Source organism: Ictalurus punctatus, chromosome 6, assembly GCF_001660625.3.
Source record: "Ictalurus punctatus breed USDA103 chromosome 6, Coco_2.0, whole genome shotgun sequence".
NCBI classification, from domain to species: domain Eukaryota; kingdom Metazoa; phylum Chordata; class Actinopteri; order Siluriformes; family Ictaluridae; genus Ictalurus; species Ictalurus punctatus.
In genome coordinates this window covers 32,767,050-32,786,679 of record NC_030421.2, presented here as the reverse complement: position 1 = coordinate 32,786,679, position 19,630 = coordinate 32,767,050, and the positions used below count along the sequence as shown (strand labels likewise).

At 40.8% G+C, this 19,630-nt stretch overlaps 1 protein-coding gene across 1 annotated transcript; it reads left to right on the top strand.

Annotated features, from left to right (window-relative positions):
• The first annotated feature begins 150 nt into the window (after window positions 1-150).
• lats2 (large tumor suppressor kinase 2) lies at window positions 151-19,187 on the top strand. The gene is made up of 8 exons (XM_017470061.3): window positions 151-360; window positions 3,829-4,594; window positions 12,203-12,335; window positions 12,477-14,011; window positions 14,148-14,730; window positions 14,846-15,028; window positions 15,137-15,243; window positions 15,830-19,187. Exons 2-8 carry the CDS (start codon window positions 4,238-4,240, stop codon window positions 16,367-16,369), a joined length of 3,438 nt encoding a protein of 1,145 aa, XP_017325550.1. The 5' UTR covers window positions 151-360; window positions 3,829-4,237; the 3' UTR covers window positions 16,370-19,187.
• Window positions 19,188-19,630: the final 443 nt, after the last annotated feature.

Here is a 19,630-nt window from a genome sequence, read left to right as displayed (position 1 = left end):
ACTTCATGTAGCCTAATAAAAGTTTACTCAAACATAATCATTTGATCCCTCCATGGATGGCATAGCGGTGTGTAATAAGAATGGTGGTGTAAACGGAGGAAGCCCCGCCCTGGAGTATGTGCAGTGCTGACGTGCATTGGTGCGTCACGTGACGCCTGAGGAATGTTAACAATGCAGTAAGTGTCCAACTTTGTACTGCATTTCTACTTGTGCCGTGAGTAACGAGAAAATGGAGGACAGGCTCGCGAAACGTAAAGTGTGCTTTTATTAACGGGACGATTCCAGCTGTCGGTAAATGAAGTACGCGCGTGCGAAAGCGCACATCTTGTTCAGTGCGGGATTTCACGCTTCTCTTACATGGTAAGTGGCTGAAAGCTTGCGCTTTTTTGCTTTCTTTCAGGGGGTCCGGGAAGGAAAACGGCAGTGTGAATGTGTTTGTGTTTGTGAACTGATCTCAGTGTGGTTCAGACAGAATGACCGGTAAAGGTTCGGTTCGGTTCGGTTCGGTTGGGTGCGCTGGAATGCTGAACCGCTCTCGCGCGGCGCGGCGCTGCGTTGCGCTGCTGCGTTCCTCTCGCTCCATTCCTCCTGCCCCGTTCCTCCTGCTCCAGTCCTCCTCCAAACACTTCTCAACTTCAGGAAAGGCTGCAGGAAAAGGCCTTGAGACTCCCTCTGTGCTCCTACACCGTAAAACTGCTGTCAGTATCAGAACATCTGTACAGGACAACAACAACACCGCTCCAGGGGTTCAGTGCAGATGCGCCTGAGAATTAAAACTATTCAGTACTTTCCTCTCGGGACGCATTACTCGGTAACTAAAGTTTGGCAGCAACAGACAGGCCTATGTGAACCACTTTCCTCCTTTTATTGCCATTTTTAAAATGATGTATCATGTATAAGTTAATGTTTCTCTGGAGTCTTTAATTAAATGCTTGTCTGTTGTTGTTGTTGTTGTTGTTATTATTATTATTATTATTATTATTATTATTATTATTATTATTACTAGAGCTTACTATTATTATTAAACCGAAAAAGTTATTATTGTAATAATGTTATCAGCGATTTAATACATTTATTTACATTATTATTATTATTATTATTATTATTATTATTACTAGAGCTTACTATTATTATTAGGCCTATTAGTAAACGGAAAAAGCTATAATAATCACAATAGTAATATTATCTGTGATTTAATTAATTAGTTTGTATTATTATTATTATTATTATTATTATTATTTTTATTATTACTAGAGATTACTATTATTATTAGGCCTATTATTAAACCGAAAAAGCTATAATAATAATCACAATAATAAAATTATTATCTGTGATTAAATTAATTAGTTTACGTTATTATTATTGTTATTATTATTATTATTATTATTATTATTATTATTGCTGCTATTATTATTATTATTATTATTATTATTGCTGCTATTATTATTATTATTATTACAAGAACTTACTATTATTATTAGGCCTATTATTAAACAGAAAATGCTATAATAATAATCACAATAATAATATTATTATCTGTGATTTAATTAATTAGTTTACATTATTATTATTGTTATTATTATTGGGCACATGGTCTTAGCACGTTCGCCTCACACCTCCAGGGTTGAGGGTTCGATTCATTGCTACCTTTTGTGTTCTCCCCATGCTGCGGGGTTTCCTCCCCGAGTCCAAACACATGCATGGTAGGCTGATTGGCGTGTCCAAAGTCGTCGTAGTGTATGAATGTGTGTGTGAGTGTGTATGTGAGTGTGCCCTGCGATGGATTGGCACCCTGTCCAGGGTGTTCCCCGCCTTGTGCCCGATGCTCCCTGGGATAGACTCCAGGTTCCCCGCGACACTGTAGAATAAGCGATATAGAAGATGGACGGATTCTTCTTCTTCTTCCTCTCTTCCTCTTCTTCTTCTTCTTCTTCTTCTTATTATTGTTGTGTATTCTTTTATCACAACCTACTACTAAGATGTTCAGCAGGTAAAAATTCAACATGGACATATCCTGTAAGACGAAATTGTTTTCTAAAAGTATTACGAGAGACACGGCAACCTGAAATATTTGAATGTATTTGTAAAAGTGTTCACCTCAAGTGGCAAGTGACAGTCACATGTTGCAGCAGGTTGTCTCCTCCAGCCCTCGCTTAGCGTTCAGCCTGCTGTGTACCGCATACAGTTTGCCTGATGGAGCTTGTGATTTCAGCGTATTAGTTCCCTTCCACTTCTTGTTCATGTCGTTTGGGTATGTTGTGCAGATTGTTGCCTTACCTGTTTATTTGTTTTGCCTTTTGAATGAGTTCAGGATAACTGCAGGAGGTTTACTGAATTTAAAGGAATTTTTTAGTCATTTGTAACTGCTAGATTGCTAGTTGCTAAATGTAGGACGACTTTATCTGATTGAAGAAACAGGAATTTATTTATTTTGTGCCCTGCATTGCACGTGCTCTAGGGACAGTGGATGCCAAATAATTTTTTATCGAGTGTTTTATTGTAAGAAAAATGGGATCGATAGATTCAGTACAAAGTAGCTATATAATGCAGTGATATAATTGAGTTTCAATCTTTAGTGAATTCTTATGGTGGGGGGGGGGGGGGGGGGAGTGAAATAACATGGTTTTGCTTCGAAAGCTATTGGTTTAAAACAACTGAGGAACTTGATAATAAAGGCTTGTAGGAAACTCTGTTATGAGGAGTGTGGGGAAACACGTGTTAATTCCCGTCATTTCAAAGATAAATAAAGGCAGACTATTTGAGATATATGATACTTTTCCTAGAATACATTTAATTATGTTCCTTGACAGCACTTTGAAATGATAATTGCAGCTTTCACAAGTCCATACATGTTGTATAATGACTTAAAAGGGTCCAACCACAGCTTAATGGAAGACGTTCAACAATTTTGATTAAAAAAGTGTCAGACTATATTGTGTAAAACGTGTATAAGTCACAAACGTTGTACACACACGCTGAGCATTGAGTAAAGTTGTGTTTGTGGAAATATGAGGTTTCTATAGCATATGAGACATACATGATGTATTATTTTATACTCACCAGACGTGGCTTTTAACACTGTGGTACCTCATGTATAATATATACTCAACTTTGGCGTAGTGTTTATGCAGGGAAAACATCATTCAGTAATCTTATGAAACTGAAAGTAGTGTATCCTTGAAGCTTGTATTGGATTGCAAGCAATCCATTCAGTGTGGACTTTAATTATAGCTTTACAAGGAGATTCACTGATGCTGTAAAGAATTCAGTATAGAGACGGTCGGCGTGCTAGCAGTCTGCGACAAACAGCACCAGAAAGTGAAACAATAACAGCCTGCTTATTCTTGTGTTTCCTGCAGTTGTTTACTTTCTTCTGTAAGACTTTAATGTGTATTAATTTATTGATTTATTCTGGGTTGGTGGTCTTGTGATTCACAGCTATTCATGTGTTTGCTTAGAAAACAGAAGCAGGAATGAGAGTTTAGGAGAGAGATCCTAGCGATAGGAGTTTAGGATAAAGATTCCAGAGATGTGATTTCCAGATGTGATTAGATTATGAATAATGCTAATAGGTTCTCTGTTTCTAACAAGGAGCCTTGCTTGCGTCAGTAAGACATGTGCTTCTTCTCCTCATCCTGTCCGCCGCCTCGGGAGAGTATCAGCACAGTGCTGGAATGTAGACAGTGTTGTTTGAAATAAACCAGTATCAAAGTGCTAATTTCTGATTGGATTCTGGTATTTCACAGCGAGTAGAGGTGCAGGAATCAAACTGTAGACTGTACCACAGCCTAATTTACATGATCTCACCTCATCCCACTGTCTCCACAGGCAAAGATGCAGACCAGGCTGGAGTGGAAGCAGCACACAGGCTTAACCCCTTTTGTGTTAGGGGAGGTGGGGGATTGTGCCCCCTAAAAGGACCATGTGCTCCAGTAGGACCTTGAAGATCTACTAAGTTTACACAAGAGTCCATCTGGGTGGGGGCATTAGCTGCCATTCATAGCTCAGCATTGGGTGTGTGAGTGTGTGTGAGTGAGTGAGTGAGTGTGTGTGTGTGTGTGTGTGTGTGTGTGTGTGTGTGTGTGTGTGTGTGTGTGTGGGTCTATGAATTTATTTTTGTTATTTCTTCTCTGCTTCTGCAATTGACTTGGTATGTGTGAGTAAGCGAGTGAATTTGCCAGTGTGCAGGGGTGGGGGTGTCTGTGAGTGTGTACCATAGGTTAGGGTGGGTCTACCCATGCGGCCGAAAACTTTCCCTGCAGCCCCATATGTGGGCAACACACGCCAAAGGCTCCAGGAGATCAAGGAAGGACTGAAACAGCCAGCTAAGATGGTGAGCCAGGCGCTGCATGGAGGCAGTGCCCGAGGAGAAGGGAGCAGAGGGGGAGACTGCAAAGGTAAAGACCAGGCTGGCCGTCAGCAACAACTTCGTCAGCCCCAGAAGTTCAACAACTACCAGAATGCCCTGCGAGAGATTCGCAAGTCTCTCATGCCTTTTGCTAATGAGTCTGGTCCAGCATCCAGCTCCTCACACCCAGGTGGAGACGTAAACAGGCAGATGCTGCAGGAGCTTGTCAACGCTGGGTGTGATCAGGTAAGGCCTTTGTTTTTTCCTCTCTCTCTCTCTCTCTCTCTCTCTCTCTCTCTCTCTCTCTCTGTGTGTTTTTGTGTGTTTGACAGTGTATATATTATACAGTGTGTCCCAAAAGTCTCCATACATAGGGCACTACGTTTGCAGCACCACATCGGTTTTGCCTGCGTCAATGGATTTTCGTGGACGTCCACTTCTCGCTATTTTGAATTTGTTAATAAGTTTGCAACAGTGTCAGGTGTTATGTGCAATGCATCTCAACCTAGTGACATCTTCCCGATCCAACCATGAAAATGATTTCAATACGTTTCTTATTTTGTCAAAGGCATTCTTAAAAGCTATCTATGATAACTGCAAAACACTCCAAAAAAGTTGGGAAAGTTTAGCACTGTGTAACAACAGCTTTTCTTTTAATAACACTTATTAAGAGTTTGGACGCTGAGTGAAGACACCAGTTGGTTAAGTTTAGCAGGCATTTTCCCCCATTCATCCATTATGCATTTCTTCAGCTGCGCCATGTACTGGGCCTTCATTGCCTTATGTCACGCTTCATAATGCACCGCGCATTCTAAGTCGGAGACAGGTCAGGACTGCAGCAGGCCATGCTCGCACCCGCACTCTCTGCTTACGCAACCATGCGCTTGTAATCCGTTTGGCGTTGTTCTGCTCTGGATGGCAGCATATGTTGCTTCAAAATGTGTACATATCTTTCTGCATTAATGCTGCCCTCAAGATGTGCAAGTTACCCATGCCATGGGCACTGACACGCCCCCCATACCATGACAGGCGCTGGCTTTTGGACCTGATGCTGATAACAGCTTGGATGGTCCTTTTCCTCTTTGGCCCGGAGAACATGACGGCTGTTTTGTCCAAAAACTATTTGAAATGTCGACTCGTCAGACCATAAAACACGATTCCACTGTGCTACTGTCCATCTCAGGTGGGACCGAGTCCAGAGAAGTCGGCGGCTACTTCTGGACAGTGTTGATGTACGGCTTCTGCTTTGCGTAGTAAAGCCTTAACTTGCATCTTTGGATGCAGCGGCGAATGGTGTCGATTACAAAGGTTTACCAGAGTATTCCCGAGCCCATGTCAGGATCTCCATCACAGACTCATGACGGTTTTTAAGATAGTGACGTCTGAGGGATCGGAGATCACGCGCATTCAGAAGTGGTTTTCGGCCTCGCCCTTTACGCACCGAGATTTGACCGGATTCCTTGAATCTTTTAATTATATTGTGCAGTGTAGAAGGTGAAATTCCCAAAATCCTACCGATTTGTCTTTGGGGAATGTTGCTCTCAAAGTGTTGGATTATTCTTTGACGCATGTGTAGGCAGATCGGCGAGCCTCGACCCATCCTCGCTCTTGAAGGGCTAGGCCTTTTTTGGAGGCTCCTTATATACTATTATTAGACGATCGCCTCACCTGTTTCACATCACCTTCTTATTTCAACTTCTCACATCGCTATTAGAAAATTACATTTAAATTGCCCTGTCCCAACTTTTTTGGAACATGTTGTATGCATCACTTTCAGAATAAAGGTTAACCTAAAAAAAAAAACTATGCTGTTGATTAGGTAAAACCTCTACCTTTTTTTTGTAGTTTTTTGTTTAATTACAAGTCAAAGTACAATTACAAATCACTCCTCTGTGTTCTTATTGGCATTTTCCATACTGTCCCATATATATATATATATATATATGTGTGTGTGTGTGTGTGTGTGTGTGTGTGTGTGTGTGTGTGTGTATTTGTATGTGTATGCATATATAATATAATATATATGGATCTTAAAATCTCTATTTTATGACAGAATAACAGCCTTTAATATGTGTATATACTAAAGCCTATACATGTACTTTTAACATACACAAACACATATGCCTTTTTGACAAATGTCTATGCTCAGTAGAATTTTGGGGGGTTGAATGTTACCGTGAAACCATGTTTACTACTGAAAGTTTCAGGTGTGGAATGTGTATTTTTATCGGATATTGAGAAGAAGGTATATATTTCTATTTCTCTGTCTTATGCTAATTTGCTAGTAGTTTCAGTAGTTTGGTCTTCTTCACATTTCCAGTCCATTCGTATTGATCCCTACCTATTCTGTGTAAAGAGTAAAACGTAACTACCCTTTTCTCCATCCAGAAGAATAATATAAAGAAAACCGATCGGTAATGCAAAGGAACAGTGTTTATAGTCAAACTGTAGAATGACTTTTCAGCACATCTGTGTCCCATGTGTTATTTCAGATGTATTCTAAATTTATTCTGAATGAGTTATGGTTTTTTTTTCTTTCTTTCTTTCTGGGTTGTAATGGTATAGTAGCACAATTGCTGTATAGTAATTGTCAACGACCAAGGACAGTGCAATGTAGTGGTGAGCGTTTCTCAGAAACAGAGAAAAAAAAAAATGTCTAAAGGTTGTCAGTAAAGATTGAAAGAATGCTGCTCCCTGGATAGGGATAGTGACATATAAACAGCATAGTTAAACACTGACCCACAACCAGCACAAGAAGGCACTGACCTCTTTCGCAATCTCTTGGACTTATCGTCATCAAACATAATGTCTTTAGTTATCCATATTTTGAATACTGTTAACATTTTGATGAGGTATAAAACGATTATTGCGTAGTGCTTTGGGTCTCAAACAGGTAATGAAGCAAGTTAGGCAAGTAATAAGGTTATTAGAAAGATATTCATCGTGAGTAAGAAATACTATTTGGAAAACCGAATCATCTTTGGCCAGATTTTCAGTAGGATAGCACACACACTGTATGAACTCTAGTGCTGTTCCAGAAGCAATGAATGTAATTGTTTTTTCATGAATATATCCTTTCGTACTGCATGGTGCACCTATCGTAATGTCTAATGTCTATTAACTTTACCTCAGTCTTGAAACAGAAGGTATCTGAAAAATCTGAAGTAGTGAATATTCATAGTAGTTGAAATGGCAGATATATGTCACGGCCTGGTAATCGCTGTCTTTGAGAGTCCTGTGGAACATGTCATCTACAGACAAAAGAGCAGGAATGTCAAGGAATGTTTCTGATAGGAAGAGAAATCAATAACGTTTCCACACCAGAAGCAAAGACATACATAGATATTTGAGTACACGAGCAGTGATGTGTTGAACCAGTATTTGTCTTCGATACTGTGTGATTGTAGCAGTGCCTTGTTGTGGTCCTTGCAATGGACTTGAATCATTTATTTATTTCGGTGTTGATTTATAAAACTTGTAAATATGAGCATAAAGCCTGGGCATTAAGCGTACGCTCTTCTTTACGCTGTATATCACACTATTTGAAACAGACCCTCAGCTACAGGCCTGAGAGCAGCTCTGTGATTGTTAGGCATGTGAGGAATGCTATGCTCAAGCCCATGCACAACACCACTGAGAAATCCACCACCGCACAGTGGAATTATGAGGCCTAGCCTGAGGGAGCCTGAGCTACCTCTGTCACGGGCTTTAGGACATGGCTAAATGCAGACTGGAACTGTTTTTTTCTTTCTTTCTTTCTCTTTAAACACGTTATCATCTGAGTTGTAGTGTGTTTCAAGTTGTCTGGATATATTCCTGACTCTTTTAAGTACCGGTCACAATCTTGACCCGTTTGCAGTATTTTTAATGAATAGAAATAGGTTTGTAATCACTACTTGTGTGTGAAAGTGATGCATTTAATGACATTAAACGGAACAGTGGACTATTGTTATTAGACTTTTTAGAAAAGAATTACTGACTTCTTTCTGTCAGGACAATGATGGATAGAGTCAGCTTTTATTTAAGCTCACAAAAGGACTCTATTATCTTGGTTAGTCTCTATTTTATTCCCATAATTCTTTTATCTGGCGGCTGAAAGGAGCGCCTTACCCATATGCCAAACTGCTATTGTTACTGATCTCGTCTGGATAGGACAGGATAGGATAGGATCGGATAGGATCGGATAGGATCGGATAGGAGTAAACAGTAAATAAACATATTTCCACTTGTATTTGATAACCAACCATATACAGTGTTTGTAGGGTATTTCATTTTGGGTTTGAAGTGGCTCAAAAACAAGTTCTGGTTATCGTAATTCCTAAGCATTCGGATGGAGTGTGGGCTGGCGATGGACCATCGTTCACTCGTTTACTGTCTGGTAACTGACTGACACGCAGATCACCTGTTCACATGGATTTATTTCTTACGCTCAGTATTCGCGGCAATGTATTGGTAGAACACCGGTAAGACGGAACCGTCGTGAGCATGCAGGGGAAGTGTGTCCATTCAATAGCATCTGGGTGGAACGGTTTCCCCAGTGGGTCTGATGAATTCGCCTGGGACGAGACAGGTTCCCTGAATGTATCTGCAGGGTTGGATTTTATTCTCAAGAATACACATCCCTTGGTTCGTTTTGTCTTTACGTTAATCCGTGAATGACAGAGATTTACAGACTTATCAGCCGTACTGTTACAGCAGAGTATACATTTCAGTAAGCCTCATTATTATTATTATTATTATTATTATTAGTGATGCTCATTACTATATAACGATTCACCCTTTTGTATATGGCTTGATATTTTTCGTTTTTAGCCTATGCCACTCAGTTCCTTTTTTCCCGCCACCACATTCCAGGAAAGTAATGGCTGCCCTAGATGTCCTTCAGTGGGCTACTTTTGCCTGATACTTATCGAGGCTCCACAAATTACGCAGCGAGGCAGCAGCTGCTTATATAATCACCTTTAAAAAGGAAATGTTTTGCTGGGGGAAGAGGAGGGGGGGGGCTGAAGGGAGGGGCTGAAGGGCTCTTTAAATCTCGTTTTTATTTTGACTGTAGAAGATGCTGCAACTTGTAAGGTGAAGTGGCATACATGTTAATGTTTGCATTGGCCGACGTGACTGTACTCAAGCTACACCAGCACACCGTACCGTATGTCTCAAATTACAGTGTTGAAGCGCACGCCGCTGTTACACTGGTGCAAATGTAACATCGAAAATCCCCTGGGAACACTAGGGGACGTTAGCGTGGTTGTATCGCGGTCAGAAAAACATAAGCTTAAATAAATTGCTTTTATTAGGTTTGCTAATGACATTTCTATAAAACGTGAGTTTTCTATAAGAAAAAAAAAAGGAACTCCAGCTCACGGAACAATACAGCACAAAAATAAATGGACAAAATCACAGAGCGGCTTGTTTTATTAGTATGGTCAATGTAAAGTCATATACTAGCGTAACAAAGTGGACAGGAAGCTGTAGACGCTGCTATAGATGTAAAAGCCAATGAAATGAACCCATGGGTATGACATGTTAGGCTTTAATACAAAGGACTATCACTGTTTTTATTGTGGTGACGAATACCATGGTATATACCAGAGTACCATCAGATACCATTATATAACCATGGTAGAACCACGGCACATTTTTATGAGGAAGTTCCCAGACTTATATACTTTATTTATTTATTTAACTATTTATTTATTTATTTAAGATTGTCCAGTAATTCGAACTGTGCTACGTTTAGTCGTTATGGGTTTCGGTAGAAATTGTCACTCGTTTTATTATTAGTGTTCCAAACTACAGGAGTATATCGATGTCGTAAACAGGAGGTGACGGTGTCTCTATAACTCCTTCACAAAATCGATGTGGTCGTTCTTCGCTTTAGGACTTTAGGATGTCCATCTTTCTGTGTGTCCCTCTCTAAGGGTCCTCCATATGGCATTCATTTACACAGTCTATGAAGGAATGTGATTCAGAATTAGGTCAAAGTGAAAAAAGAAAAAAAAAAACCCTACATTTTAACACTGACTCACTGCATTGTAGCCAGCAATAGTTATGTCACTCCAGCCGTGGAGACAGTTTGTTTTTATAAATATTCCCACAAGAAGAGGTTTGCTCTTCCCAGTCAGGAATGTGTATGTGTGTTGAGATGGGTGATTAACTGTCTGTTGTTCTGTTGAGACATGTGGTGGTGACAAGTATGACCAGGATGTAATTGTGAATGCAGATATTATGGGCAGAACCCATAGAGCCTAATGCACACTGCACGTCTGCCTTGATTTTCCTGTCACAGACCAATTTTGTGGAAAAGTGACAACCGATTGTAACCTCTGCATTTTCAAGCAATTATTGCCAACGAATCTGGTAGTGTGCGCACATGTTTGAAAATTATTAAGAACAGCAATAATCCACCGATGAGAAACATTTTCAGAGAACAGGCACAAAACAACATGACAAGTCTATTTCATGTCTTGTGCTGCTTCAAGAGATCCATCCATCCATCTTCTATACCGCTTTATCCTTTTCAGGATCACGGGGAAACCTGGAGACTTTCCCAGGGAGCATCGGGCACAAGGCGGGGTACACCCTGGACAGGGCTAGGGCATATATATATATATATATATATATATATATATATATATATATATATATATATATATATATATATATATATATATTGCATTTAGTATCAAATAAGAATTTGTTCTCTTCATCTCTTGAGGCATTGGCCTTGTGCACCCCGCCTTGTGCCCGATGCTCCCTGGGATAGGCTCCAGGTTCCACCGTGACCCTGAAAAGGAGTAAGCGGTAGAAGATGGATGGAATGGCCCAAATGTATCATGTGTGAGTCTCATCTGTGCTTGATCATACCTTGCATACTTCTATTTTGACAAGACACCCATTGCAAAACAACAATAACCTGCAGTGTGAGTAAGTACAGAAGTTCTGGGATTTGAAACCCGTGTATTATCCACTATGTATGAGAATAGTTTGTACAGAGAAAAATAAAGAGGGGTTGATTCATATAGTAAGTACAGACTTTACTCATAGCTGGAATATTTCCTTCTTGACTTGTGGAACGTCCTGAGCATCTGTCATGACTGGGTCAAACAAACTTCAACCCCACTTTGTGTGTGTGTGTGTGTGAGAGAGAGAGAGAGAGAGAGAGAGAGAGAGAGAGAGAGAGAGAGAGAGAGAGAGAGAAGAAAAGGGGTGCTAATTTTCCCATTAAAGCATTGTGGCTGTCACATGTATAATTTTAAACTGTGCCCAGTGCACCCATGCTTGATCCAATTGACCATTCATTTCTCATCTAGTCGTTTTGTCCCAGTGCCAACTGCTACATGACCACTGGAACTCTAGTGCTGTTTAGAGAGTTCATAATTATTGAACAACAGAGGACAACCCACTTGTTTTTTTGTTTGTTTGTTTATTTATGTATGGCCTATCAGGTGTATTATTATTTCTGACCACTAGAGGCATTGTCAGACACAGAGTTTGTGGTAGAGCGAGGTTTAGACAGAATGTCTTCTGAATGAGGTCATATGCCATTCAGGGGGATTTCCTCATATAGGTGTGGGTTGCTGTGTACAGTTGTTTTTATTTAGAGTGCTTAACTTGCAAATTATAACTTGGTACACTTGTCTGGAGTGTATTTATCTGCAAATTCCTGTCTACAAATTAGCTGATCCTAAAATGTTCCGTGTTTGTGTGTGTATGCACACGTGTTTGCGGACGTCCTTTACTGTAACACTTTAAAGGAAATAAGCATTCAAACATTTTGCTTTCACACATGGAACTTATGTGTTTCAAAATTTGTATGCATGATTTGTGTTTTTGTTTTCCACTGTATAAAAGGAAATGGCAGTACGTGCATTGAAGCAAACTGGCAGCCGTAACATCGAGGCAGCATTAGAGTACATTAGCAAGATGGGCTATCTGGACCCTCGCAATGAGCAGATCGTGCGTGTCATCAAACAGACTTCTCCAGGTTGGTGAAATATGTGCCATGCTACAGACAAGGCTTTTTTCTTTTTTTTTTAAATAAAATGAAACAGAGCTCTGAAAAAAAACTTGCATGTTCTATGTGTAAATTTCCTCTGAACTAAATCAAATGTTCTACCTTCTGAAGGTAAAGGTGGCATTGCAAATTCAGTAGATCACAGGCCAGCAATGGAGAATTCCAGTGAAGGTGCTATGCCCCCTTACCACCAAATGGGACCACCGTTATATGAGGGAGCTGGCTATGGGTCAGAGGGGGAGATGGCACGTCCATATATGGGTGGACCACCAGTCATGAACTACATGATGCCACCTACTAACTCAGCACAGGGTCCTTCAATGGGGAACCCAATGGCTCGGCCCCCCAGCATGGGTGCCTATCCACCAGCCATGACTTCTCAGAATGCCCAAGGAACCGCAATTTACCCCTCTGGTCCTGCTCAGCAGAAAGGATACACAGGGGGCATGGATCAGGCTATGATGGGCTACAGTGTGTCTGGTCCACCCATGCAACTCCAGCCCCAGCCACCAGGGGGCCCTGGTCCTCATTATGACTACAGACCTCTTATAATGGAGCCCTCTGGCTATAGTGTTAAACGGAGTGCTTCTTTTCAGAACAAGATGCCCCCTCTGGCACCGGACAACTATGTCAATATGCAAGGCAAAGGGGCTATAGGTCAAAATGGTGGTGGATACCCTCCTAACCTTTATCTGCCTCCTCACTCACACCCCCGCCAGGCTAGCCCAACTTCACACCAAGTCCACATGATGTCACGCTCCCCTGGAGGAGCAGCTGCTATGGGTCCTGAGTTCTCAGATATCCCTCAAGGTCTTCTCACGCCTTCCAGGGCCAGCCTCAACCTTGACCTATATGACCACCACTGGGCTGGAGCTCAAGGCCCAGAGGCAGCAACTCCAGCCAGGCAGCCACAGGGGCCTTTCAGAGGGGAGGTACGTGTCCCCAGCAGGACTAATTCTTTTAACAACCACCAAAAGGTGAATGTAAGACAAGCAATGGCCCCTGCAACCAATGTATCTAGCAAACAGGAGGCTGGAATGGGGCCACCCAACACCATCACTGCAGTGACTTCTCCACCAATTCAGCAGCCTGTGAAGAGCATGAGAGTCATGAGACCAGAGCCAAAGACTGCAGTCGGACCATGCCACCCAGGCTGGTTAGCTGCACAGGCCCAGGATACTCCTGAGACTCACGGGTACTTGCCAGACGAAAGTTTTACCTTGGAATCCTCTCAGGAGCCCCGATGTCCACCACCACCATACCCCAAAACGCTGCTTATGTCTGGAGCTACGGGTGTACAGGAAACTGCACCCTTGGAAGCTGGAGGCATAGCTGGAGCTCCAGACCACAGTGCCCCAGGTAGGCCTGTCCCAAGTTCCCCAGCAGGAAAGCCAGAAGAGCGTGCCACCAAAGATAAAGCAAAGCCAGGAAAAGGAGAGAAGATTGTGAAGGATAAGAAGCAGATTCAGACTTCACCAGTACCAGTGCGGAGGAATGCCCGTGATGAAGAAAAAAGGGAGTCACGCATCAAGAGCTATTCTCCCTTTGCTTTTAAATTCTACATGGAGCAGCATGTAGAAAACGTTATGAAAACCTACCAGCAGAAGCTAAATCGCAGACTGCAGCTGGAGCAAGAGATGTCTAAGGTGAGAGTTTCTATACTTGCTGAGACATAAACCAGTAGTTTATAACTCAATTCATACAACTAATTTAAAATCATGCTTTTTCTTCTCCTCTGTTCCAACTTCTGCCACCACCTCCATTTTGATCCACCTTCCCAAGGCTGGTCTGTCGGAAGCAGAGCAGGAGCAGATGAGAAAGATGTTGAACCAGAAGGAGTCCAACTATAACCGACTGCGGCGTGCCAAGATGGAAAAATCCATGTTTGTGAAAATTAAAACGCTTGGAATTGGGGCCTTCGGAGAGGTGTGTCTGACCCGTAAGGTGGACACAGGAGCTCTGTATGCCATGAAGACTCTCCGAAAGAAAGACGTCCTGAACCGGAACCAGGTGGCTCATGTTAAAGCAGAACGGGACATCCTTTCGGAGGCCGATAACGAATGGGTAGTCCGACTGTACTACTCATTTCAGGATCGAGACAGCCTGTATTTCGTTATGGACTACATTCCAGGAGGAGATATGATGAGCCTACTAATTCGTATGGGGGTTTTCCCTGAGCCATTAGCCAGGTTCTATGTGGCAGAACTGACACTGGCTATCGAGAGTGTTCATAAGATGGGTTTTATCCACAGAGACATCAAACCTGATAACATCCTCATTGACCTGGATGGACACATCAAGCTTACTGATTTTGGCTTGTGCACGGGGTTCCGCTGGACACATAACTCAAAGTATTATCAGAAAGGTGGGCAGATTTGAGACTTTTGTGATCTATGCTAGGCTCTTACAGAGACATCTGTAGACCGACTGTTTCCGTCAATCATTTTATCTTCTTTATTTTTCACCCATAACATCTACAGGGAACCATATTCGCCAGGATAGTATGGAACCCAGTGACTTCTGGGATGATGTGTCTAACTGTCACTGTGGTGACCGGTTAATAACACTGGAACAACGTGCAAACCGTCAACATCAGCGCTGTCTTGCACACTCCTTAGTGGGCACTCCTAACTACATTGCCCCTGAAGTGCTACTTCGGAAAGGTAAAATATGAACTGCTACAAAAATCTATAAAAGGCCTATACACAAATGGCCTCCTAACTGTTGTTAGTATCTTTTCAAGTATGATCTGTTGTGGTATTTGTGTGCAGGATACACTCAACTGTGTGACTGGTGGAGTGTGGGAGTGATTCTTTTCGAGATGCTTGTGGGCCAGCCTCCATTCCTTGCGCCAACCCCTACAGAAACACAGCTCAAGGTCGGGCAATGTTTCTGTGATGGCAGTATGATCCCTCCCCCCAAATTCTGTACTATAAATGAGTTATAAGCCAAATTTTCATTGACCCTTGCATTGTTTAGTTATTATTTTCTTTTTATCCATTATCATGGTTATTTTGATTCAAAGACTTTCCACTTTAATGATATTATTTTGTCATTTTTAAACGTGTCCTCAATATTAAAATGTCCGAAAGTGTGCACTGCATTGTGGCACTAAATGCAGATAATGTTAGATCATCATATTTGCTACACTACATTCCTTCCCTTATCTCAGTACATTTCTGAGGTTTCTGTCATTCTAGCCTGGTAGATCACATTTTTTAGTACTAGAGGTACTCAAAAAAAACCCTGTAAATGTACAGAACATCCTTTAATAAATATAAATCTATCTAGTCTGAGGGCAGCTGTGGTGCTGCTTCATCAGTTATCACAACAAGAGCATATTCGTTTGACTGGTCGTTAATGTGAATCAGCTGAAGAGGATTGATGCCACTTTCATAAAATCTTGATCAAAGCCTGGACTGTAGGGATTTACTTAACACGACATGGTCTCTTACCTTTTTCAGGTGATAAACTGGGAGAACACGTTGCAGGTGCCTCCACAAGTCAAACTGAGCCCTGAGGCCATTGACATCATAGGACGTCTCTGCTGTTCAGCAGAGGAGCGTCTGGGAGGAAATGGTGCTGGGGAGATAAAGGCCCACCCTTTCTTTGCTCAGGTGGACTTCTCCAGCAACCTTCGCACTCAGCCTGCTCCATACCGACCGAAGATCGCTCACCCAATGGACACGTCCAACTTTGATCCAGTGGAAGAAGAAGGTGGCCCAGGGGCATGGAGTGACAGTGGAGACAGCACTCGTGCTTGGGATACCCTCTGCTCTCCAAACAGCAAACACCCTGAACACGCCTTCTACGAGTTCACCTTCCGCAGGTTCTTTGATGATAATGGCTGTCCGTTCCGTTACCCTAAGCCCCTTGAAGAAACACAAGGGCCCCCCAGCAGTAGTGGGGCTAGCAGCTTGGGCCCCGAGGAGGAAGAGGATGAGGAAGAAGTGGAGGGGGGAGAAGAAGAGCAAGGAGAGGGGTGTGAGCCTGTATATGTGTGAGACATGGGGAATGAGTTCACGTGTCGATTTAGCTTCACCAGTCGGGCTTTTATTAAATAGCACACAATACACCAGACAATCCTGCGTGTTTAAGGTTTGGTTGAAAGGTTTGGAGAGAAGGGAATTACGGACGGATGGTCATGGAGAGAGAAAGATCGTGCTATGTGAAATACATATTATTACTCTAATATTATTGTCCAGAATCTTTTACTTGTTCACGGATATGTACGTCTAATGGAAACTGCAATCTGGGACCAATAAGTGTGGACTGTGGCAGATTGGGTGTAACACAGGATGATGTGTCTCTCTGCAAGTTTCTCTGTCAGTGAAGGTGACACAGCAATTCCTAATTCCAGATGAGTAACTGTGATCATAGTGCAGGGCTAAACCAGGGGTGGTGGTGTTTTTTTGGTGATTATTAACTGTGTGCGTCATATGACCACACAACTTAATCCGAATCCTTCTACCCGAATAATATAAGGGCCCAAATACACTCAGATGTGTCGTTCCTTTTGCAAGTATCTGTAGAGACACCCATGTGAGTCTACCATGACTGGCAGATCAGCGACTGGTTTTAAACCTTGAAGGGTTTATACAATAAAAAAAATAGATGTCTGTTTGGAGCCTGTTAGTCCCGGGAGAAAATGCACCTATGTGAAGATAAGATATGGCTCAGGTTGTTTTCTTGCTTGTGTTAAGGAAACTTCTGTATGAATTACAGAATATTTTGGTTTGAAAGTGATTTCACAGTGTCGCCTAGTGATTTCAAAAACACAGAGTAACGCTCTACCTGAAAGAAAATTTATATATATATATATATATATATATATATATATATATATATATATATAATTTTTTTTCATTTGCTACATATATGTATTACATTTTCTGACTTTATCTGCACCTCAGAGCTTTCACAGTTATGACATTAATGTTTAAGCTGATCCTCTATCTGTAACGATTCGTGGCACCACAATTCTTTAGGAGTAATAATTACTTCCTGGTTTCTCTTGGTATCTGGACCTTCCCCAATGCTTTAATATTAGCACCTAGGCATATTCTGAATATCAATTTAAAGTGTTTCTCATCAGTTATTTACTATTTCACTCATATACTGTATATATAATATACAGAAATGGATATGTTCAGCTCAATAAGGAGTCTTAACGATCAGGGGACGTATTTTATTTTATTTTTTTTAACATCAATCTAATGTAGATTCACTGGCAACACTTGTACCCAAAACATATTTACATTTGGCAATTTTTAAAGTGATTGCACCACACGCATACACTGTACAGTGTTAAACATGAAGTCTCTGACTAAAATATAAAGACAGTAGTAAACACTTTATAACACAGTAGTGAAAAGTGTCAGAAGAACTATTAAACAAAGTGTCGGAAGAAAATAATTGTATGGGATTACTATGTGCAATACAGAAGATATATTATAGAATTTTCTATTCACACAAACAGCTTTTTAAATCAATACTGAAATACACTATGAAAAAGGTAAAAAAAATAAATAAATATTGGTTTTATTATTTTTTTTTTTTCTCAATATAGATACCTGACCCAGTGCTGCTCTTTGTTACTGATATTACATTATCACCATACTTTCATATATGCCTAATTTTTTTCGTTTGTATAAAGCATGCTGTTGGTTGCTGGTGTCATTGACACAAGATGTGACGAACTGTGTGTCTTCTAATGAATGTGTGGGTGTGTCCACAACATGCTGATCAGTATTTAAGAAGGAGATGGAAACATGCTTTTTCCCTTCACTCAGGCTGGTCCTAAATGTTTGGGAAAGGGTGTTTAGAAGAGAGTGAGGAAGTAGAAAATAAAGATTGGAATGAAAATGAGTTCAATGTTAAAATGTTACAGACATAAGAAGACAAAGTGGATTTGATTGGATTGTATAATGCCTGTTTCTTAAGTAAGATGACGTGGAAGTAATTGTATTGAATTGAATTGTTGAGTCCGATTTTAATTAACATTTTTGTGAAGATAAGAATTCGTAATAGGTAACATGTACAAAACCAACGTTATCTTTGACGCTAATTGACAATCACTAAGAAGTTTTGCAAGCTGTTGTTTTAAACTTACTGAACCACCACTTAGAACACCCGACTGGAAGAACTTCAATCTACAGTCCATTATGGTGTCTCGTAAGTAGTTAAAATTCAATCACAACCGATATTTAACTGAATAACGAACACTTAAAACAAAATGTATTGCGTGAGTTAATACTAACATCACACCCTTTTATCCCGGTGAGACTGAACCGTAAATGTGGCAGATGTTCTGCTGACCCATATTCATCACGGTGGATCACTCAGTGAACATTTCAGGAGACAGGCCTAATAGAATAATTTGAGTATCATTTGTGTGCGTTTTGTTTTGGATGGATTTTCTGTGTTTCACTTTTGAAAGTGCTGACTGACAATCTTCGGTTGAGAATAACTGATATTGGACTTTTGTGTGCCTTTTTTTTTTTTTTTTTTTTGTATTTCAGTGCTTTAGTCGGGTGGGACTTTTTGACTTCTGTGATCTTCCTTAATGTATTATGTAATACAGCTACTATTGAATATATATAGATATATTTATACAGATCTACATATTTTTTGTATCTTTATTATTTTCCATTTTTCTGAGCTAACTTCTGAACCTCTGTGTATTCAGTATTACAGACAGTAAATATTTGGATTCATATCTTTTTACATACATGTATGAACCAAGAATTTGTTAAATATGCTTTCACTGTTCTCACATGTGTAAATGTATATTCCTAAATTAAATTAAATAAATGAATCCCATTGTTCGCATTATTTCGAAATACATTGTAAATTTCAGGGAAGATTAGTTTAATTAGCACTTTTTTGAGTGTGGTGCTGGCTCACAGCTCCAGGGTTCAGGCTTGACCTGAACTCGTTTTACCGGCTGTGAGGAGGTTTGCATGTTCGCTTTGTGTCTGTGCGAGTTCCCTCCGAGTTTGTCGATTTCCTTTCACCTCCGATAAACCTGCCAGTAGGTGAATTGGCTTAGCTAAATTAATCTAGGTGGGAATGAGTACATGAATGTGTGTATGCTTGGTGCCCTGTGGTGGATTAATGGATGGGTGTCCCAGTGAAATCCATTCCTTCTTCACAGCTCCGGAACCTCCAGAACCCAGATGAATGAATGAATAATTTGTGTATATATATATATATATATATATATATATATATATATATATATATATATATATATATATATATAT